This window comes from Chelmon rostratus, chromosome 18 (genome assembly GCF_017976325.1).
Source record: "Chelmon rostratus isolate fCheRos1 chromosome 18, fCheRos1.pri, whole genome shotgun sequence".
Lineage (NCBI taxonomy): Eukaryota > Metazoa > Chordata > Actinopteri > Chaetodontiformes > Chaetodontidae > Chelmon > Chelmon rostratus.
In genome coordinates, this window is record NC_055675.1 from 6,451,973 (window position 1) to 6,475,229 (window position 23,257).

General features: G+C 42.3%; 1 protein-coding gene across 1 annotated transcript in view; it reads left to right on the forward strand.

Moving 5' to 3' along the window:
- LOC121622096 (centrosomal protein of 128 kDa-like) overlaps positions 1-23,257 on the forward strand; it is a 38,902-nt gene that overhangs the window by 4,379 nt on the left and 11,266 nt on the right. Inside the window, exons 8-19 of the mRNA XM_041958933.1 lie at positions 2,388-2,474; positions 2,878-2,952; positions 3,131-3,278; positions 4,493-4,632; positions 5,886-5,957; positions 6,267-6,452; positions 9,359-9,547; positions 10,098-10,559; positions 13,243-13,407; positions 14,491-14,655; positions 20,187-20,246; positions 21,653-21,845. Coding sequence (XP_041814867.1) covers positions 2,388-2,474; positions 2,878-2,952; positions 3,131-3,278; positions 4,493-4,632; positions 5,886-5,957; positions 6,267-6,452; positions 9,359-9,547; positions 10,098-10,559; positions 13,243-13,407; positions 14,491-14,655; positions 20,187-20,246; positions 21,653-21,845 — 1,942 coding nt within the window. The remainder of the gene's footprint in view (positions 1-2,387; positions 2,475-2,877; positions 2,953-3,130; positions 3,279-4,492; positions 4,633-5,885; positions 5,958-6,266; positions 6,453-9,358; positions 9,548-10,097; positions 10,560-13,242; positions 13,408-14,490; positions 14,656-20,186; positions 20,247-21,652; positions 21,846-23,257) is intronic.

Below are 23,257 nucleotides of genomic sequence, written 5' to 3' on the forward strand. Positions count from 1 at the left end.
TATGTCAAATTCCATCTGCAGTCCCTGAGCAGATTAATTTTCTACTTTACAAACAAACAAGTCGTACACAGGAAGAAAGCATTAAAGCGCATAGAAGAGGACACAGTATAAGTGAAAGGAAGCCTAGTAAAAACCTGGTCAGAACAGACGCATACAAGCACGTATGACATCCGATGAACAGATGCGACTAAACGTAAGCAAATGCTAAGGAAGCATGAATCATTCACACGCACATACACTCACCGGCCACTTTATTAGGTACACCTTGCTAGTACCGGGTTGGACCCCCTTTTGCCTTCAGAACTGCCTTAATCCCTCGTGGCATAGATTTAACAAGGTACTGGAAACATTCCTCAGAGAGTTTGGTCCATATTGACATGATAGCATCACGCAGTTGCTGCAGATTTGTCGGCTGCACATCCATGATGTGAATCTCCCGTTCCACCACATCCCAAAGGTGCTATGTTGGATTGATATCTGGTGACTGTGGAGGCCATTTGAGTACAGAGAACTCATTGCCATGTTCAAGAAACCAGTCTGAGATTATTCAAGCTTTATGACATGGTGCGTTATCCTGCTGTGCTCATAAAGGGATGGACATGGTCAGCAACAATACTCAGGTAGGCTGTGGCATTGAAACGATGCTCAAGCAGATCGTCTTAACCATGTCTACATGCCTAAATGCATTGAGTTGCTGCCATGTGATTGGCTGATTAGAAATTTGTGTTAACGAGCAGTTGGACAGGTGTACCTAATAAAGTGGCCGGTGAGTGTACACTCATAAAGAAAGAATAAAGCAGGCAAAAAAAAGACAACCGTTAACACCACATACATACACACCTCAGATACACGGGAAAGACACTAACAGAGCGGGATAAAGATATATCATATATACTGTGTGTTGTTCAAAAAGTGTTATGTTGTCTTGATAATATGCTATCTTAATATCTCAATATATACAGTATATACACATATATACACACACACACACACACACACACAGGCACATATATATTGGGGGAGTGTTATTTTTAGATACCACTGACATTTACACAGTTTATTAATGCTCAATTTTAAAAATGCTGCCAGCTCTGATACAGAAAGGTTAAAATACAAGCTTGACAAATGAATGCTGAAACATTCTCAAATGATTTCTGCGGAGTAATTGTTCCTTTACAAAAAAAGAAGTCACAAAAGAACCAATCCACTAACTATAATTGGTGCAATCTTCCACACACTTAGATACAGCATTTGTTGCCGCGTTGTCCCTCACATACATTTGAATTCAACTGGCTTTTCTCTCTAATGTCCTGCCGTCCTCTCTTGTTTGTTAACGCGGTGTTCCAACTGTGTGACCTAGCCATCTTGTTCTGCTTTGTGAGACTATAAAGCACACCTAGGCAGTAACTGCGATGCAGCGCAAGTGGTTGCTAAGCAAGTAATTGCTACTTTCCCAAATTACATGCCAGTCATGTTTCTTAGGTGTGCATTTGTCTTAAAGCATTGATAGCTGAGAGAGCTCTGTCATTAGGTGCACTTTAGCGTTGTAGACTCAGAGCTAGATGCACTCAAAATAGAAGCCCACAGTCACAGTAAAGCACATATCGTGTCATGTTATTGCTCTCTTAAATTGCTACTTTGCATTTAGCCACACAAACCATTCATATTATACATCATTAGCATAATGCATTTCTGAGAGGCCTGAACCATTTATTTTTTGGTTACTGGTTTGAAGGACAGGGTTTTTCTATATGCTAATAAGTGGCATGGCAGCAGTCTTTTTTTTTTTTAATTCTCTCATGCCCACTGCAGTTTATTAGCAGACCACAGAGGGGCACTGTGTAGCTGCATCCAGGCTGATAACCTTTGTGAGCTAGACTTTTCAACACATTGTTTAATGATAGTAGCTACCAATTCATTTGCATCCAACTCCTCTGTAGTGCTCTAATGGGACACCGGCAGGGCCCGGGGCGATGGGAAATAACGCATTTGTCCAAAAATTAAGGGTAAATAAACAAGCATGAGGAAATGAAGAGGAAAATAATCTCCTTTACTACAAAAGAGCAGGAGGGGAGGGAGAGCAGAGGGCACATTTATTCCCCACCGATGGGCCTGCTGTGATGTGAATCAAATAGATGATGAGTCACTTGGGTAGATGTTATTGCTAGCAGCCGGTAATTCATCAGCACAGCCTGCTTAGAGTGAGTGGGATTGAGTGGGATCTAAGCTCTTGTACAAATCCACCATGATGCCAGTATCTCGTTCCAAGAAGACGAGATGGGTGATGCCGTGATGCAATAGCACCTCTCATGTTTCATTCTTACGCTACGCTTATGCGTGTGCTCTTACAATAATACGCGCTGTAGCCTGTATATTGTGTTTTGTAGACTTCAGGGAGACGGCAAGTTCAAACCCATGAGCGAGAGGAGGCCATGACAACCAGGCTACTGAAAGCAGAGAGGGAGAAGTCCAAGGTGAATATATTTAGTCTCAAAGGAACATCTTTGCATTAAAAAAAGCAAAAGCCTGCGGTTAATTATTATTAACTTTATGAAAGTTTGCCTTTATAAAAGTTCCTGCATCATTTTACTGAAATGCAATAGTAGTAGTTAGCATTCCAGTTTTTACTTAGGCTGTTAATATATCAAACCTTTTAGATGAAAATCAAATAGAGCCACTTCCCAACACTTTCACAATTGTGCCATAAGTCAAGTTTAACACATTCTAAATTTATCGACTGTAGATGCTTCATAACTAATGATATACTGTAGGCAATGCGCACAAATCACACCTGGCTCCTGCTACTTCCACATTGATTTCTAAACCACTTTCTCATTATGTATTGTCCTGACATTGTTATTGTGATGCTCTCCTTAGGTGGATCAGGAGCTGGAGAGAGCTAGACGATTACTCGAACAGTCTGAGGATAGCAGAGAGTCCCTTGTTCAACAGGTTTGTTTACGTCTGTTTGTACTGTACCTGATTGTTTACGTAGATCCACAGTAAACCTCAGGAGACTAAACAATAAACAGTGCGGCGTCTTCTACGAGAACTTCATTGTTGTTTTTTGCCCACTGCCAGACAGTCAGATGTCTTTCTTTGTCTGCTTTACACGGCTGATGATACTCAGGTGGAGGACTTGCGCGGTGAGTTGCTGAGGACGAGGAAGGAGAAGACTGAGCTTCAGAGGTCTCGGCTGGAGACTTTTCAGCCCATTGCTCAGCCACATGGCAACCACACTGACAGGGAGGAAGGAAGAGGTGGACAGCGAGAGCCAGGTACTGAATACAGGTCTGGATAATCAAAATAACAGGAGAGAGAGGATTTAGATGCAGGTTATGGGTGGATGGATGGGTCAAGGATTGCTATGCCAACTCTGTAAGCATGGAAGTAGCTGGCATTATGTCTTGCTATTTTTATGTATCAATTTTTCTATGGAAAAAACATCTTCAGGCAGTACACATGCATTGCCAATTCATGGATCAAAATAACTCCAAGCATAGGAGAATGCAGGGCACTGGGCACAGTGATGCCTGAGATCAGACACAGGGCCAGCAAGAGTGAAGACAGGACAAGTGGAGTGTCTGAAAGAGGACGATGAATTGAATTGACCATAATGCAGAAAGAGAAAAACAACATCAAATATATGATCATAAAAGGAGAGAAAATTGAGAGCAGATTAGAGATGAATCTTACCAGTGACTCTGTTTTTTGTAATGTTATTGATTTTAGGGCATCAAAGTGGCCTTAAAAGGCAGTGAAAGTTTGAAAATGACTGATTCTTATAAAAGTGTCTTAAGTTCTATAGTAGTTCAATACATTGTCTTGCATAGCCAGAACTATCTCCTTGCTTTGTTTTGGTGCTGTATCAACACTGGGGAATGGTCTGGCTGAATCCATTATCATTCTTGTGTATGCGCAAAAACACTCAACTTATGTGTATTTCTAAATCGATCTCAGTTGTCTTGGGTGCCGTAAAGCCCAGGATTTAGCGACGGTGCCCTTGCAAAGACTGTTGGGGCGGGAACTTGTTTTGGTGGAACATTTGCACATGAGGAGGCCATTAGAATGGCTAAATCCCCACAAACACAAAGGTAACTGCTAGCTGCTATCATGTTTACATCCATACCATTAGCGACCAGGTTAGGGTTAGGGTAACTTGTCCTTTTCGCTGTGTAGGCTGCTAGCTTGGAGGTTGTTGGTCTTGTTAGTGACAGGGACTTTGAATAACTGGAGGAGAATGTGGACTAAACAAGTTGGCCAATGGCAGGCTTATACCATAGCCTCCTTCTTTTAAGTCAGACTATTCAGCAAAAATATTGTCTTCATTTGTTTTGCCTTCTTGTTGAAGGTCCAGTTTATTTCTTCTGCTCCCGAATCCATCAGGCAACTGCTTGTCACTATGTGTTCTACTTTTCTTGTCTCCACATGTAGAAACAAATTCTAACAACAGTTTGATTATTTGCCAATATTTGTGTGTACCTGTGTGTAGATCATGTGAACCTGGAAAAAGAAGTGGCGGGGCTGCGAGTGCAGCTGCGTGCGGCCTCTCTCGTCAGTGAGACTGAAGAACTGAAAAGGGCTTTGGACCGCAAGGAGAAGGAGAGGGTCCAACTCAGCTTGCAGGTGGAGGTGTGAATCAGAGAAATTGTGTGACAGTGGGTATTTACCTAAAATAACAAGAGCTTATAATGCCAGTGGCACAGAGAAGGCATGCCAGTCCGTACTCACTGGCTGTCTTTGCAGTACAATCTAAGGAATAAATGGGAGGATCTCCCAGCTGGAGTGCAAACGAACACAACACAAGCAAGCTTTTGACTTTGCCCGTGTCGCTGTCTCCACCCTGAGCGGGGTTATTTCAGTTTGTCGGGTGCCTCTCATCCGTGGTCGCATCCTCCGCCAACTCCATGCCGCTTGATCCTCTTAAAATCGTCAGATGAAGTGACAGTTGGAATAGGAGATCAGAAGTCAACCAGCAGTCATTTATCCTTCTCAAACTGGTGCAATGTGTCACTTCCATCACTGTAACAAGACATAAAAAAAAATCTAGAAAAAAAAAATGCATTTCCTTAATAAGCAGGGATATTCATGGCTATGGTGGGTATCAATAAAATGTTAGTAGAAATAGCTGCACTTTAAGTATTGGCACATCCCCCCAGTCTCTGATTTCTTTCACTGAATGTGTGTTTAAACTCCCACGCTTCCCTCATTGCCGAGTAGGTGTTAAAAGATGAAGTGGGTGTTTGCATGTATCACCTAGGGCACCTCTTATGGTTTTTATGTCTAGATCAAAATAGACATTGGAAATGTTTCATTTAACGGTAAATGAGCAGAAATGCAGTATAATGAGGAGAAAGGGGTGGAAGATTCAATTTCTCAGTGACTGAATTTATATACAGTCTAATAGGTCTATGCCGAATCAGTCTATGACTAATTATTCCTAACTGACAGTCTTATTCAATATAAATACCTAAATGGCGCCAGGCTAACCTTACTTGCCCTTACTTTACACTTCAGTCACACTTGAAACTTCAAAGTGATTGTGATTTTGTTGTGGATATGAAGTTAATCCAGTGCAACTCTCTACTTTTCAGTCCAGCCTTGCAGATAATCCAATGTCAGGCACCATGTAAACACAGTCTCAACTTACTTTGACCTTTCTGTCCTCTTTTCTTAAAATCACTCATACCTTTTTTTTCCGCTTCCCTCTTTAACAATCAGCTTCTACGTCAATAACAATCTTCTTTTTTTTCCTCCCTTTTCCTGGCCATCCCTCCGCACCCCTATGTCTCCTTTTCTCCTGCCTTTCAGTAATTTTCCTCCCATTGGCAATAGTAGTCACACAAACACATATGTCCTTGACCTTTCTCTTGTCCATATACCAGGAATTGTCATCAGACCTGGCGCGGCGGGAGCAGCAGCAGCTACGAATGCTGGAACAGCTGAGGGACATACAGGTATTTTAATATTGGATACTGCGTCACTCTAATTCATCAGTGGATAGGTAATTTAATTCAAGCACTTGAAACAAGGGGCGCTGTTTCTAGTGGCAGTTTAGATTGGATGCATATTGTGTGTAGTGCCTCATTCACAAGTTCACAAAATTACACCGTAAAGAATTGAGAAGCGAATGCTGCAGTAATGAGAGCCTTCAGAATTAGGCCCGTGAGACATTTTTAGTATCCACCCCATGATTTAAAAAAAAAACTGATTGAGATTCTAAAGAATGAATATACACTTTAAGTCTAAATTCACTCTTCTGTCAGAGTCGAGGGCAGGCAGACAGGAGAGAGACGGAGGCATTACTCCAGGAAAGCACGAGGACCAGAGATGAATTGAAGACCAGGGCCCAGGAGGCTGTGCGCCAGTGGAGGGCAAAGTGCAGGAGACTGCAGAAGGAGCTGGAGGAGGCGACGGCCCAGGCTCAGTTCCATACCAACAAGGCGTCGCAGGTCGGTTCAGGCAGATGCACTCATTACATCACCTTTGACACAGCCTACAGTTGCAGCTGCGGTTAAGTAACTGCTGAACTTTATAATGCTGGCTGTCGTTGTTCAGTGAAAAAAATCCATCTCAGCAACGCATTGAGATCAGTTGACTGATCTACCTTTTTCTGCCTTACTTCAACATATTGCCAGTGGGAGGAGTGGAATCATAAAACTGCATTTGAAATGAGAAAAAAATATCTCACCCCATTTGCATCATCTCACATTTTTAAAGGGACAATTGACAGATTTTACCCATGAATATCAGCTTGCCCTTCTCAAGACGAACAACTCAGCCTGTGAAGACAGTTGTATAATGTCTTCTGTGGCTCTGGGGGGAGCTTTCCAAAGTTTGAAGAAATAACCCTGATTGTGTCATCATTGAAACTTAAGATTTTCAACATAAGGCCGGTGTTCAAGTCAGGGAGGTATGGAGTTTGAGAGAAGTGGGCATTTAGGGAGCAGGGAGATGTAATGAAAGATGCTGTTGAGTTGCATTATGGGAAATGAAGGATCCAGGGTTTTGGACTTTGACCAGTACTAGGGACTAAAAGTCAGGATATCTGCATTTGCTGCTTTGATTTTGACTGTTCTTTTAATTTTTCCCTTATATGGCCCCTGCATTTATGAAATTGCAGCACTAAGTCACTGAAGTGCCTCTTTAAAGCAACATTTTGCATCTAATTATTTGGATGTCTGGTCTGTATTTATGGTGTGTTTAGTCTATTAGAGCTAAAACCACTTTGGCACCCTTCATACTGACAAAGAAATAGCCATTCTCCTGCAAAGAGAGTCTGTCCCATGGTGTCTTAAACTACCGATATGAATTGTGTATGAGATACGTGATGGTAAAGCCTCTGAGAAACATGCATGAAAAATGTACAAATACAATATGATTTGCACATACAGTAATGCTATACAGTCAACAAATGTGTGCCATTGGTAACAGGCAGACAAAATTTGTATCGTTATTGTGCATTAGACTTAAACTAGCACTCTGTCCATGCACACTGCATTCAAGATACCAATCAAAACCTCTCAGTAGTCAGCTGCTTTCATGTTCCTGTTGGCAATCGTCGTTCTTTCGGTTTATATTTGAACAAAGCGAAAGCTCTCCGTTGTTCCACAGAATCCAGCAAACGTTTACTAGACCGCAGTTAATCCCACTGCAACTTCGTGACAAGGTATCAGTTGGCACTGATGGGCAACTGTAGCTCAAAAAAGTCATTTCTACTTGTCGGCCCCTGGCAGCTCTGTCTCAAACAAAGTGTTGCTGCTGCTGGCTGGGCTACAGCACTGTTAACAAAAATTCACTGTCTTTGTTTCTTAGCCGTGGACTCATGCATAGCTACTTTGACTTTGACAGGGTGTTCTAAAAATTAATCAGTAATGTCTGTACTGAAATGCATTTCTCCACTCCAGTAGTAGACCGATTTATAGTGACAGACGAAGACAAACAAAACTTACCTCAGCCAAACTCTCTCTTTTGTTCTGCAACCCACTGACGTCAGTGGATGGTGGAAGCAAACTAGGTTGCTACAACTGGCAAGAGTGATACACAGAATCCTGGCAAGTGTTGTGAGCATTATGGACATGTGACGCCACAAAAATGTCTGCTCAGTTACTCAGATGTTATATTTAAAATATTTTAAGCAGCTCTGTGTCTCTCAGCAGTCCTTCCTCCTTCTTTTATTCCAGTACAGTATGGAGGACATTCAAGTTTAGATCTCAGCGTTTTAGAGAAAAAAATAAATCAACACCCTCCCATCACAGGGGAAATACAGATGTTAAAATATTTATGAGTTTTCTGGTCCAATTCCTACATGTCGTTTCATAGCACAAATTGAAAGTGAAATCAGCAAAAGCAGCATCTTCTCTACCTTTTTAAGTATAATGATTGGAAAAGAGAGATATAAATACATATCTGTTGCAATCCATATTGTATGTCACATTCGGTCCTCTGAAGATGACGAGAAAGAAATTGGTCTCATTTTTAAAGGAAAGAGAGAAAGGAAAGTGCTATTTAGAACTATTGCATACCTATTAATACACACCAATCCCAGTAATACATAATGAGAATTTTCTGGAGCTTTTTTAAATTCCCATATTAAGCATAATGGTTGGATACTTATGCATACCTTTGTCTGTTCATTGTATTCCATACTTTGTTCCATATATAAAGCAGAGAGGGCTTGCATCAAAGTCAGATTAAAACTCTTGAATAATGTATTTTGAATTAAGAGATTTACAATATAACCAAATATGAAGTCAAGTAGTCTGAGTACCTTTGCAAGGTATGTTACAGCAGTTGTGCTTAGTCAAATAATTAACGGCTGGCTATTATTGTTATCTTGAAAGTCACCTCCCAGTGATTTCCATTTCATTTGAACTGAGTGAGTCACCTCCAAACTCACAGTCAGCTGCCTCGCGCCTCACAGTCAGACAGACAGACTCCCACCTGGCATACTCGACGTGACGTGAATTAATTACAAAATCATTTCTGCCCCCTTAATGAATTAGGGGAGAGAATCAAGTGCTCAATTAAATGATTAGGTTCTGAGCTACAGTAAAGTCTTTCCAAATTCCAGTCAAAGCCAGAGTATTAGAAGCAATCTGCCTTGAACAGACCTGACCATTGTCCCTTATCAGGGAGCTGAGTGCTAGCATTTTCCTATCAGTGCAAGAGCTGGTACTGCATATGTTTCTCTCCCTCTGTCTCTCTGTCACTCTTTCTCTCACTCTCATCATTATTGTTAGAGTTCCTTTTTGTACGCCATCCTCCGCCTCCTCTTCATTTGTCATTCTTCATTTCCCTTCTCCTCTCCCACACTCTCCCTCTCTCTTTTGCTCCTGCTCTCTCTTTCTCCCTCCAGGCAGCTAGGGAAAAGGAGAGCTCTCAGGCCCAGCTGAAGGCGCTGAGCCAGCAGACTGAAGCAGCCCGCAGGGAGCTCGCTGAAATCCTAGGCCGTTTGGCCCAGCGCGAAGAAGAGCTCCACCGCAAGGACGTGGAGCTGTCTGAGACCCGCCAGCGCCAGTTGTCACTGGAGCAAGAGATCCGGGAGGTGTGGTGTTGAACATCCAGAAATAGAAATTATCTTTGAAATCACTAGGGGTACAATAAAAATTGTATTCTTTTTAACCTATGGTCCCATAAACTGTGGGTCAGGTTTTTACTGAACAATGTGCATCTAGTAATCTTTTTTTGTTCCTTAAATTTGAATCCATCAGTCTATTTGCAACTCGTTAATTGATTCAAGACCAGTTACCAGTTAGCTACCACCATGGAGTATGCTATTTGGGTGTCATGTAATGATGACACCTTTTTGAAAGGAGTCAGCAAACATTGAAGTTGTGTCAAAATAGACATATATCGGTTCTCTTTTAAGAGAAGCCTGTTTAGCGGTTACAAAAACCTGAGTGTTCTCATACAAATCCTAGTCTAACCGCAGACATGGCTGAAATATTGACTTAGTTCTGTTGGCAGATCAATTTGTTTCATATACTCTGAGGTGCTGTAGTAAAAAAAAAAAAAATGAACGTGTAACTAAAAGCCTCAACTAAAGAGTCATGAAAAGAGCTTTGATCAGATTCTAACAGCGCTCATAACCCTAGGTGAGGGAGACCTCAGCTGTTCTGGAGGAGGAGACCCGGCGTCAGGCCGCTGTCCAGGCAAGACTGGAGGAGGAGAAACAGAGGGTGGAAGAGCAAGCTGACATCCAAGTCCGTCGCTGTCAGAGAGACCGGGACACACAGGCCGAGCTCCAGACCGCCCTAAAGCAGGTGACCTCAGCCCATGCCCAGCTAGCTCTGCGGTTGGCTGAAGAGGAGAACTCCAGGAAGGAGCTCCAGAAGGGCACATCAGAGCTGCAGGCAAAACTGGCAGCAGCACAGGAGGAGCGGGCCGCACTGGGGCAGCAACTGCAGCTTGAGAGAGAGGTGCATCAGAAAGAACTGCACAACATGAAGACGATGATGGAGGACAGCAGGACAAAGAAGGATCGTGAAGTGCAGGACATGCTCAAGCTCTGCCTACAGGAGCGGGATGAAATACAGGCACACCTGAAGGAAGTTAAGGTAAGCCCTTTTATAACTATGCTCCAAGTATTTTATATAACGTACAGTTAAAGGAAACATTTTGGAAAATACACTTATCTGCTTTTTTGCAGAGTTAGATGAAACTCTTTGTCTCTATAGTAGTAGCTTTTGTGAGTTGCAGTGCGTTCAGGGCAGCTGCTGTGGTGGTGCCGCTTTTTTCCACAATCAAATATTCATTTTCACAACTGAATGTCTGGGTTTTTTAGAGTTTGATTGTATATTCACATTTAGAATACTCATCGACAGCCCTGCTGGTAAGCGGATATTGTAGTGCTTGAATTACAGTAGAGCCAGATAGCTCCCCCAAAAGAGACTTGAGCCCCCCGAGAAGCAACAAAATTTTGAGTTTGAGGAAGTCTCAGAAAGCTGATAAATAGTAATCACCATTTCTAATGCTAGAATGAATCACATAAGAAGTATTTAAAAAAATCAAATGAAACTCTACTGTCGTGTCTGTAGTAATTTTAAACTTGTGTGTGTAACTCTGTCGTGCTCACTGTGGCTGGCGTCATCCTCTGTAATGTGTGTAGCGTGATTGATCTGGACTTGTGCAGGGTGTTTTTACAGTATGTCTCATGACTTATGGCCTGCTTGCCTCCTGTATTGTTTTGTACACCTATGTGTAATTATTGAGCAGCCTCTGTCTTGATCACACTTGATCACACGCCTCAGTGAAGTGGATTTCTCCTTTATGTCAGTCACAATAAAGAATGCATGTAGCATACACTCTCTCATAGTCATTTTTCCACACAATGACAAATGAGTTGTATAGGAACAGATTGCAGTTTTTTTTACTGAGTGGTGAGTTTATTTTTCTTTTTTTTTCTTTGTAATATTTGGCATTAGAGGCGGCAATAGACTCATAAAGTCTCTCCCTCCCTTCTTGAACCTGTCTGTGCTTCTGACAGGTTTTTTATCTTTGATTTGTTGCCATGAAATAACCGTACTTTTAATCAAATGCTTTATATCATGTTCCTGTTTTCATCATATGCGTCACCGCCACAGCACAAAAAAAGAGACCCTCAAAGAGCCACAGTGGAAATCCAACAGTGGGATATTGTTACCATCGGACATAGCCAACGTAGTCCCTCCCCCAATTCCTATGTTAATCCTAAAATAAGATGCTGCTGGCTTTAGCTACATGTTTATCACACAGACATGTAAAAGGTATCAGTCGTCTCATCAAAAGACCCATCTAAAAGGCATTGCTGAGCTCTGGATTATGTATCAGATGTGACACACTCTCTTAATTTTTCAAATCAAATCAAATTTGAGATGTCAAGGTCACAAGCCAACCAAAGATATTTGTTCTCTTTGCACCCAGGCGTGGCTCACAGTGCCACGCTCTAATTGACATTTAGAGTGTTATTGGCGCACACTTCAAATTCAGCACAGGGTAACATGCCTCAGCCACTAAACATCTGGCATATTTCCGACTCAGCGAGACACAGACGAAATTCTCATTTGGAGTGATTTTCTTTATTGGCCGGGCCTCTGTCCTCTGAGTACGGGTGAATCGAGGATAGCTGAGCTCTTAATGGTGTGTGGTGCCCTGTGGATCCTCATGGCCATTCCAAAGCTCCAAGCGTGAATATTTGAAAACCCCTGATATCAGACCTCAGAAGTCTCATCAAGGCAGTGCTGGAGATAGGGGACTCCACTTGACTTACTCCCCCAGCGGCCCACACCCCCACCCCCCCGCCTCTCCCTTCAATATCTCAATGATGAGCCCTCAAGGGTACATTGTTTCTTAAGGGGCATGGTCCTCGCTGATATAGTTGAGTTTAGCCCATTAGCTGTGCTGAATGGCATTAATATCTGACATAGCTCATTGTAATGGTGTCATTTCCGAGTGCGGTAAGGACAAGGGCGTTTGCTAGAATGTTTTTAAGTACTAGCCTACGGGTGCTGCAGATGTCCCTAAGAAGCCCACCCAATATTCACATAGCATAGCCAGAAGCCTGTGTTACGATTTTGATACAGTCAACTGTCAGAAAAAGCTTAAAATATTCTCATTTAGTTGTCCTTGTCCTCTCAGTCTTGATTTCTCCTCCACTCTATCTTCCCTCTCACTGTCTCACTTTGCCTTAATCCCTCTCTTACTGCCTCCCTCCAGTTCTAATTTTGCAATTTCAATCTGTTTTTCCTCTCCTCTCTCTTCCAGCAGTTCTGTTTTTTCCATTATTTCTTTGTTTGTGTCACTCCTGTCACTCCCATTCCCCTCTCATTGTTGTTAATTCCACTGAACTATATCTTGAGCTGTGTGTGATAATGTGATAATTGTTGATAGAAAGCCCATGTCTGACCCTGGATTTGCTTTTGCTAACTTCAGATGGACCTGGGACATGAATTAAGGATTTTATTTCAAATTCTTTTAGCTCAGCATTTGCCCATCGTCATGGTGTTCTTTGTTTATGTGTCACAGAATGGCATGGCATGGCACCTTATTATGAATTCACCCTGAACCTGCCAGACTTGACTGAACATCTTTTATATATAGTTAGTGTCTGACAAATATGGCTTGCTGTAGGATGTAGAATCCACAACACACCTGCTTTAAGTTGATAGTTGATTATTTTTTGCTGCAGGTAAACCATCAGTCCTCATTATCTCAGATTGTTTTCCTTGTATCGTGGCCTTAAACACATCCACTCTTTACTAGGCAAGTGCAGCATCAGACAAGGAGCTGTGTGGGGCGCTGCGCATCAAGTTGGACAGGATGAAGGATGAGTGTGATAAACTGGCAGCACAGCTGAGCACAAAAGACGAGGCACATGCGCTTCTTCACAGAAAACACCAGCTACTCAAACAGGAACTGGATGACAAAGTAAGCCCTGCCTCCTTTGCCATGTTTTTCAAACACAATGATGCATATCAAATGACGTGAAACTTCCAATAAATGTGGAGTATCTGTTGTCATTATCAGTGAAACGCATCTAAGTGCAGCAGAAGTTTTGAAATAAGTGTGCTGATTCCAAATAATTGTGACAGATGAAGTCCAAGAACACACACAAAAAAAAAGAAATTTGAATAGTTAGATAATCTGTGCAGACATGAGTGCCACCAGGAACCAGGAGCCATTATAGTTCCAGTTTAAACAAAAGCATGGTCTTTACTGAATGTGCAGTTTTCACATGGTAACTAACTCACATGGTCTCCATCGGACGCAACAAATGCATATACAGACCTACAAGAACATTGCCCCCGTACACACACTTCCAGGATCTGGGATATCTGGTGAGGTCACGTGATCATACAAGACTAAGAATGGTTCGAAGTTTAAGTGGTGCCAAATCAGCACTCTTTGTAAAGGGGGTTTATCAATATGCCCTTAGGTGTTTCACATCAGCAGATGAAGTATTGAACCCATGTTCACCTCTCTGACAGACCCCTGTTAAGTTGTAAGGAGCTCTTTGGGGAGATCCATGTATTGATTTGAAATCAGGTGACTGGAGAAAAAGGGGCTCTTCTTAATGTAACGTTGGCGGTTTATTATCCCAGGGACAGGGTAATGATCCACGGTCCCTGGGCAGCACTGATCAGTTGGTTCCTGTGCTTCGGACATATCGATTGACCATGTCCTGGTAGGGACCCTGAAACTACTGACAGTGCAGGCCAGAGGAGGGAAACTTAACTAGGTCTGTTTGTGTGAGAGGAAAGTGAATGGCTCTCTTAGTGCCCAAGGTTGTCTCTCTGTTTTTCTGCGTATGTATTATTGAGTAAACTGTAGCAACTACTGGAATTGATCTTGTGTTAAGCCAACCTACATTTCTACTCCCTGGAAAATCTCCCACAATGAGTGTCCTGATACTGTCTTGTATGATTAAAATGACATAGCGGAAAACACCTGACAGCGAGCGCTAATTTGCACCCACAATACCCCCATTGGGCTCTCTCCTATCCTCCACAGGTCAGGTCAGGTGAGCGGAGACGTGCCTCAGAGTCAGAGCTTGTTAAGCTGGAGGAGAAGGTGTTGCGGTTTGAAGCAGAGCAAGAAGCAGTCCTTACCTGTATAGGGGAGGAACTAGATGCAGCTTGTTGCAGCCTGGCTCGGAACGGTGAAGACAAACTGCAGGTATTTGTTACATTCTATATAATTCTATATTATTTTGTTTGTGTGTGTGTGTGGGCGTGTGCTTGTGCTTACTACATAATTTAATTTTTTTTAACCAACAGAATGAGGACATTTTTTGAAAGTGAGGACATTTGCCTGGTCCTCACGAGTACAAAAAGCTGTTTGAAGAATAAGACTTGCCTTTAAAGGTTAGTTTAGGGGTTGGGGTTAAGCATTTAGATACGATAGTTAAGGTAAGGTTAAGGGGCTCACCTTTATGTCAATAAGTGTCCTCACAAGGATAGAAGTGTGTGTCTGTGTCTGTATTAGAGTGAATCAGAAAACAATGAAAAATTGCTCTCATAATTTTCTTGCAGCCAAAATCATCACATCAGTTTACCGTAATGTAGGAGGAAAAGCACCAAATTCGCACATTTGAGAACCTGGAACCATCAAATGTTGGCATTTCTGCCTGAAAAATGACCTGAATGTTTAATCAATTATCAATACAGTAGATTCATTTTCTGTCAGTTGACTGATCTTTGCAGCTCCAGATCACCTGGATGCAGCACCCTTATTGGGGCGTACTTTTCTTGTACACAATTAGTGCACCGAATGCTGTGATGAAGGCCAGTCGACTGGAGGCTTGTATTGACTATGAAATTCTTTAATGTGAAAGGCTGAAGATGAAATTGCTGAAGATGTATGAGATCGGATCAATATGATTGTCTCAAAGACAGATTATTAAGTTTTGTGAATGAGAGTGTTTTTTTGAATGTTTCTTTCTTTACAAACAGGCAGCATTAACAGTGTGTATCTGAGTTTCAGTTAACAAATCGTACCAAAGCACTGTGGTACCTGATGTAGGAAATGCTATGCTGCCATCTGGAGTTAAGCCTTTCCAGCCCTGGTCAACAACAAGGCACAGCTCGTGCTTGGAGTTTTAAGGGGTTTTTGTGGTGATCAACTGACCAATGAAAAGTTGGTCGACTAACACCTGAATTCCACTGGGCATGGCTTTGTAGAGTTCTTGCTGCAATGCGGCTGCCGGAGCTGATCATGGCCATTCTTGACATTGCTTGTGTTTCCAGCAGTTGAAGCAATGTGGAGGATGGAACAAAACCATATTTCAGCCGGGGCGCAACACAGACGTCCCCGGTAGAATCTCCATGAAAGACTCATCGACCAACAGTTTCAACTTTAAAAATATTGCAGAGATACAGTGGCGGCTGTGACTCAGGAGGTAGAGCGGGTCGTCCGTTAATCCCATGGTTGGCCACTTGATCCCTGGCACCTCATGTCTGTGTGTCGACATATCCTTGGGCAAGACACTGAACCAGGCTTCCACCTGGCTACGTCACTGTCAGTGTGCCTTGGAAAACAGCATTGTCACTGCCCCAACCCCCCTACATGCTTGAAGCTAGTTTTCCTCTGCTGCTCCAGGCTAATGAACCCATCCAGCTCTTATCTGCTCATATAGATTTCCCAATTTGGTCCAGCAGTGCTGCACCCAGACATGCGAGCAAATGCCTCGCCTCATCTGTAATTTGTCATGTTGAAAAGAAGTCAAACTCACTAGTGATTGCCCTAATGGGGGGAATCATTAACAGTTAAGGGGTGTATTAGGTTTCAGTTACCTCATGGTACTGTCCTTCCTTCTCTTTAGAAGCTCTAATGTAAGAAGTTGTACGACAGTGTAGTGCTGCATTGTAAGTCGGGGAAACTTAACAGGGGTACACTGTCATATGGGAGATTGGGAGTTATTGTATGTTGGCAGTTGATAAATGTCTTGCCAAGGAAGATTTTAGATGCTTTCATAGCATTATTTTATACTAAGATTACCAGGAAGCTAAGGTAATATATGCATATTTATGCAAATCTAGAACCTACACTTCAATGTCGAAATTTTATTTACTTGCCTTAAATGCTAAACCTTGTGGGACTCCTGCTCTAGGGTTACTTCCCTGTCCCTCTATGTCTTCTCCCACTTGTGACCTACTTGCTGTCCATGTCTTCTTTTGAGCTCAGCTGGATTGGATCAAGTGAGTGCACAATATGTACTGTAACCGGAAAGTTGTGTGATTGAATCCAGCCTGGGACATTTGTCATTTTCTGTTCTGTCTGCTCAACCTTTCCTGTCTTCCTTCACTTTAAACAGTTAAAGAGAAATGAAGAGAAATGTCACACTGTTAATCTCTATAAAAACACCTTGCTGTGTCCTTTCCACTTTCCTTTAGTCTTAACATATACACCTTTTGCTTCTTTCTACTCTGCCATCTTTACCATTTTCTCAGCAGGAGGTGAAACAAACAAACTGTAACCAAAGACGCGCAGTCACAGATTTACTCGCATTCTGAAAGAGACGTATAAACCGTCACACATTTAAATTAGCAGTGGCAGACACTTGGATTCCACAGCTGTGCTGCTGAGAAAATAGTGGCATTTCTTTCACTTCAACCCCACAGATAGCACTTTCAGCTCCCAGCCTACTTGTTCAGTTTTTCAACAGTTTCACCTCCTTTTTGTCTGCCACTGCGCAGAGCTGCCTTTGATGCTTCGGGAAAGAGTAAAGAGAGCGAGAGCCATGTTTTATCCTCCCACACAGTCACACGCTCTGCCATGCGGTTGTACACTCCCTGAGACGGGGACCTCTGCACAGCGGTACTCCATTGCCGTACTTTGAGCTGCCATGGCAACAACTTGGGAAATTCGTTTTGCTTGGATCTGGATTTGAGTGACAGCTTGAAAAAGTTGCTTGACACCTGTGCAGTGACAATGTTGTTTTCCAAGGCACAGGACAGAAAAAATCCAAAAAAAATCCTTCTGCTTGCTTTCCATGTCTGTTGATCATGCGTAAACACCTTGCCACAAGGGTGTTCTTGAAAAAAATGGTAGTACTTTTTTGTTGACTTTGTTCATGGCTGTGTGTGAGTTTGTACATGCAAACTTGTGTTTACGTCTTCTGGTTTTTATTGTTTTTACCTGTAGCAGGATGGGAGTTGTGGTTTTGTCTGTTTGTTCGTTAGCAGGGCGGCAGGATGTTCTGTATGAATGGATTTGCACAAAACCCACTGGAAAGGTTGCAAAGTAGCAATTATTTGTTTTCATATTCCACGGAGCGTGTGACTTTCATCTAATAGGCATGTGACTCCCAATAGATTCGTGTTAACAAGCCATACTAAGCAGCTTGCCTCTAGGGATGGCGATGTCAGTTGTTGGTCTGTTGTTTAGGTTCAGACTGAAATATCTCAACAAATTTTGGATGGATTGCCATGAAATTTTGTGCATGCATTCATTCCTAGATGATGCATTCTAATGACTTTAAGGATCTCCTGACATTTCCTCTAGCGCCACCATGAGGCCTACATTTCTAGTTTTTTTGTGAAATGTCTCTATAACTGTTGGATGAATTATATTAACGTTGGTTATCACCTGACATTTTTTTCCAGTACTTTTTTGTGGTTTGACTAAATACCTGCAAAAACAAATGACATTCCATTCCTCGGTGTTATTTTGTGTTTAGTGGTAACGGTAATATGGTTAACATTCTATCTGCTAAATATCAGCTGGTTAGCATTATCTTGATGAGCACATTAGCATGCTGATGATAGCATGTAGCTTGAAGCATTGCCTAAGTAGACCTCACAGAGCTGCTATTGTGGTTTAAGACTCAGTAAGCGTTCAGACCAACTTAAGCCCTGCGTCAAAAAAAACCCAGCCCCCTCATTCGTTTGAACAAGGCCTATTGGGTGACAAAGTGGGACTGCTTGTTCTGCAGCATGATGTAATCCAGCAAAAGAGTGCAGGGGCCCTACACATTTCTGGTAGATATTTCCTTCGTTTACCTTGCAACGAAAGATAAAACAATTGCTGCTGCAACTTTCCAGTATTACAAACCACTGTGCACTGTAGTGGCCACTGATAAGCCTCAAATTCATGGTTTTCTTAATCAAACCGGAGATCCTGGAATCTGTTTCGTCTCACTGGTGCACAGGAAAAGCCAAACCCTGCATTACTGGCCGAGTCAGAGAGAGCAGAGGGGCTTAAGAGAGCTTTTTTTCTGTTTTGGACACTTCGGGTGGATCGGTGCGGCGGCAGCAGTAATCCGGTCATACCGGTCCATCGTGGTGAAGAAGGAGCTGAGCCGAAAGTCAAAGCTCTCAATTTACCAGCCAATCTACGTTCCTACCCTCACCTATGGTAATGATCTCGGATACAAGCGGCTGAAATGAGTTTCCTCCGCAGGGTGGCGGGGCGCTACCTTAGAGATAGGGTGAGGAGCTCTGTCACTCGGGAGGAGCTCAGAGCAGAGCCGCTGCTCCTCCACGTCGAGAGGAGCCAGCTGAGGTGGCTCGGGCATCTTTTTTGGATGCCTCCTGGAAGCCTTCCTGGGAGGGTGTTCCGGGCATGCCCCACCGGGAAGAGGCCCCGGGGAAGACCCAGGACATGCTGGAGGGACCTGCCTCGGGATCCCCCCGGATGAGCTGGAGGAAGTGTCTGGGGAGAGGGAAGTCTGGGCATCCCTGCTTAGACTGCTGCCCCCGACCCAGATAAGCGGAAGAAAATGGATGGATGGATGGACACTTTGGGGCCACCTGGAGACCCAGTGGTCCTTTGTTGCATATCATTCCCCTCTAGCTCTCCATGTTTCCCGTCTGTATCCACCCTACGATTGTCTAAAAAAGGCAGCAATGAAAAAAGCTACTGTAGTTTTGCCAATACTTGGTGCAGTGGATAAAGTGCAACAGGCATATCTAATGTTCAGTTTCAGGTACTGGCATGCACATGTGTTCATCTCATGTGAAACAAGCCTGTAATGAAGCGTGGAATGGATTATTAACCTTTGGTGAAAATTCCACATCTGAACAGTTGCATAGTGTTGGCGGAGGTGTGCTTTCAACTGAGTGCCATCCAGTTAGGTGACTGTGTTTATCTATGTACGAGTGTCTTTTTGTCTTTGGAGTGTGTTTTCTGTGTGTGTGTGTGTGTGCTTGTGTGTGTGTCAGCAGTCATTAGGAGTTGGCAGACAGTCAGTTTGTATTGCTGATGCTGACAAGCTTGTCTGGGAAGGATGGAACATACTCCCCGAGCTCATTTTTATGACACACACATCTACATGACACACACTTCTACACCTACACACAGCTTCTGTGTGTATGGGTGTGTGCATACGCCAGTGTGTGTAGTGTCATAGGCTGTTTAACACACGCGCACGCCAATTTAAGCTGGCAGAAGCAGTTCTTCACAAAAGTTAAGGGTTTGACAGGAGGCTGTTCTTCTGATTTTTATCCTGTTGTTTGTCCATCCACGTTCACAATCACAGTCGCTATTTGTGTTTTTCCTTTTTACATTCTATAACTCCTACGATGTCTCTTCATATATTTTTGTGTCTATTTAGACAACTTACTATACATCCACAAAATCCCAACTACAACATTTCTTATCACTCCTTTTCATTGTAGGCTTTTTGAAGAGCAGATTTTTTTTAGCAATGCATGCTAACAAAGGCAGCAAAGCTTACATTTGAATTAATCTCTGTTCTTCTTTAACAGGCGATCTCTCAGAAACCTGGATTAGTGAAAGACCCCCACCGCTGGCTAGCTGAAACAAAGGTATGATTATTGCATGTAGTAGTGCTGCCTTATGACTTTTTCTTTTAAGCATTAAAGATTAAGCATTTGACACTATTACCATGAACATCATGTTCATTCCAAGCCTCCACTATGTGGAAGATTAATGAAAGACGATTGCATAGAATACATGTAATCAGTGATTTCATTTCAAATTTAAAAGTACACTGGTGTGGGGAGTCAGCAGTGATCATAATGAAACTGTAAAGTTTAGGGATTTGTCACAGAATGTGTTTCCATAGTAATCATAAGGGCAAGGACAATTGTGAACTGCACTACCCTTAAAAGTGAAGTCATTGTATTATTTCACTGGTTCTCATTCCTCTAATCCAGCATCATGGTTAGCATGATGCTCTGCTTCAGTGAGGCTTATTTAATTAATAAAACGGCTTTTATTTAATGTCTTCTTGCCTTCTTGTCGATATCTTCTTCTCTTTTGCAGTAATAGTTGCCTCCTGGCTTCTTTCCAAAACAAACCAGTTCCTGTTTAGTATTGCAATGTTGTACTGTACAAAAGAAACATGTAATTACGGCTGTGGTTGTGATGCATGATACTGTGTTAAAATGTGTTTGCACAATTCATAGTGTAATGTATATCTCCTGTCAGAAAGCTTTCAAAGCACTGCACATTTACCAGAACAAAACACTAGAGAACAAGAGAGATAATTAGCTCCCCAGTTAGCCCTTTTTATGTTAGTAAAATCTAGGTATGATTTACAGCCTCACAGAGCACAGTTACAATTCCCATTTAACCGATGATTTTGCATGGCTGTAACAACCGCTTGAATCAAACATTGTAAATTTTTTCTGTATTATCTGTCGCACTGACAGCGTGCACCATACCGCTTTGACTTGGCCACTGTGTTTTCTTTTATTACACTCATTTTGGCTGTGCTCTCTTCTGAACTTGAATTTAACACCGCAGTCAAATCCAAAATGACAAAATAATGTGTTCATAGATATTTCAAGAGAATTGTAAACTTGCAGCATGGACAGTACTGGAGTAGAAAGTCTTTTCGATAGAAGAAGTATTAAGATGTAAATTTCTGAATCTAAGGATCCAGCTTTCAAGCTTAAACAGGATTCCCATTTAATTTAATTAAGTGTGAGGACGTCTACATCAGAACCAACCGGTGCACAGTACTGTATGTGTGGTTACATAATGAAAATCATTTATATTAAAAGAAATGGGTCTGAAATTCAGGGTATCAAGGTAGAAGACCTTGGTTGTAAAAACCTGTAATTAATAAGTAATTCCCCCTTCGCAATGCACAGATTCTTAAAAATTTAGAATAAAATCTTTACTATCAGAAACCCACACAACCCATTCTACTTTACTCCTATTAAAAACAATTATGCATTGATTTCGTTTTTGTTTAACCAACCAGACCAAGCTCCGCTGGCTGTGTGAGGAGGTGCGTGAGGGCAGCACAAGAGAACAGCGGCTAAGGAAGCAGCATCAACGGACCAGGGATCATTTGAAGGCACTCAGGCAGAGCCGGGACTCAGAGCAGACGGCTCTCCTGCAGCGCCTGGACCAACAGGAGAAGCTGCTGCACTCCCTCAGCACTGAAAAGAGAGGTACACAACCAGTGTTTGATTAGAAAAAATGCCTTCATGTTGATTTCACTCACACTGAGGAGGCAATAGAGAATGCAGTGTATGATTTTGTGGGTTTTTCCCCCCTCACTTAAGCAGTGGTACTAATGGCATCAAAGCGTAACAGTGAGTCATATACGCACTCACTATAAAATGTCAAAGCACAGCATCATGTGAGGCTAATCAGGCTTTGTGTTCTTTACAAAGTATTGAATTTACAATGTCGAAACGGTCATAACGGTTAAATATTTACCAATTTACCAAGCAAGCTCTTAATAAAAATGTAGTTATTCCTTGACTGTTGGACCAATAGTCCGTTTGATTGATAAGGTCTAGTCTGACACAGACTTCCTGTTTTCTTCCTCTCTCATTTATATTTAATCACCGTGTCCAGAAGTCCAGATGTAACAACATTTTGGGACCATCTAGTTTGCTTGTTGTGATGTATATCTGAGTGAAACACAATAGGCAGGTTGGACAGAATGTTGGAAGTTTGATTTGCGCGTTGAAAAGTGGGCATGTCCTAACAAACATGGAGATAACGGTTATGCTAGCGGTGTACACCAACGGGATAGCAGTATCCGTCAGGAAGAGAGACACAAAGCCCATCGTATGCTCCCTGTAGTTGATGAAGCAGTCTGCTATAAAGTGCGAGGCTGTCACAGATAACCACTTTCCTCAAGAAATTCTTCCACTGTGTTCTGGGGAAACGGAAGGTTTGAAGTGGCGAATACCCAAAGACACACCGCTATACCATACTGTCACTAACTAGCTAACGAATGAAAGTTGGTTCTGTGCTGTTAAAAGTTGATGATTGATTGACGTTTGAATTTCATGATTATTATTATTTTTGGAGTGGGGGCCATATATTATTAAATAGGTTCACAATATAACTGATATGTATATGTATAATAGGACTGATCTAAAAGGGTTAAAAGGGCATTTTTCATTTCATCTCAACTTTAAAAGCAATAACTAATGCAATGCCTGAATTTGCTGAAGTGTTTTTGTCACCGAGTGGTTTTTGTGTGTCGTGTTGTTATGGACGCTTGTTAAAATAGCTGTTTGTGCCTGTGTGTCTGAGGCATTGTTTTCTAGACCGTGCACATGTGCCTGTCTGTTTGTGATTACAAATGTTTGAGATAGCATCTTAATGTGTGTGAACTTTGAGACTTCTATCGGAAATGGACTTGTTTTCCCCCATCTCAAGTCCTGTTTTTGACTGAATTTCTCCTAATGAGCTGTAACTGCCAGAGGAAGAACAACTTGTTTTTAGCACTTCATCTGAACAATACAGGGAAATGGGCCTAATTTGTGTTTCATTAAGAGAGAGAAAGAGCGTTAAAAGACACAGTGAGGCCATGAATAGAGAGATAGGTAGGCACACACTCAGA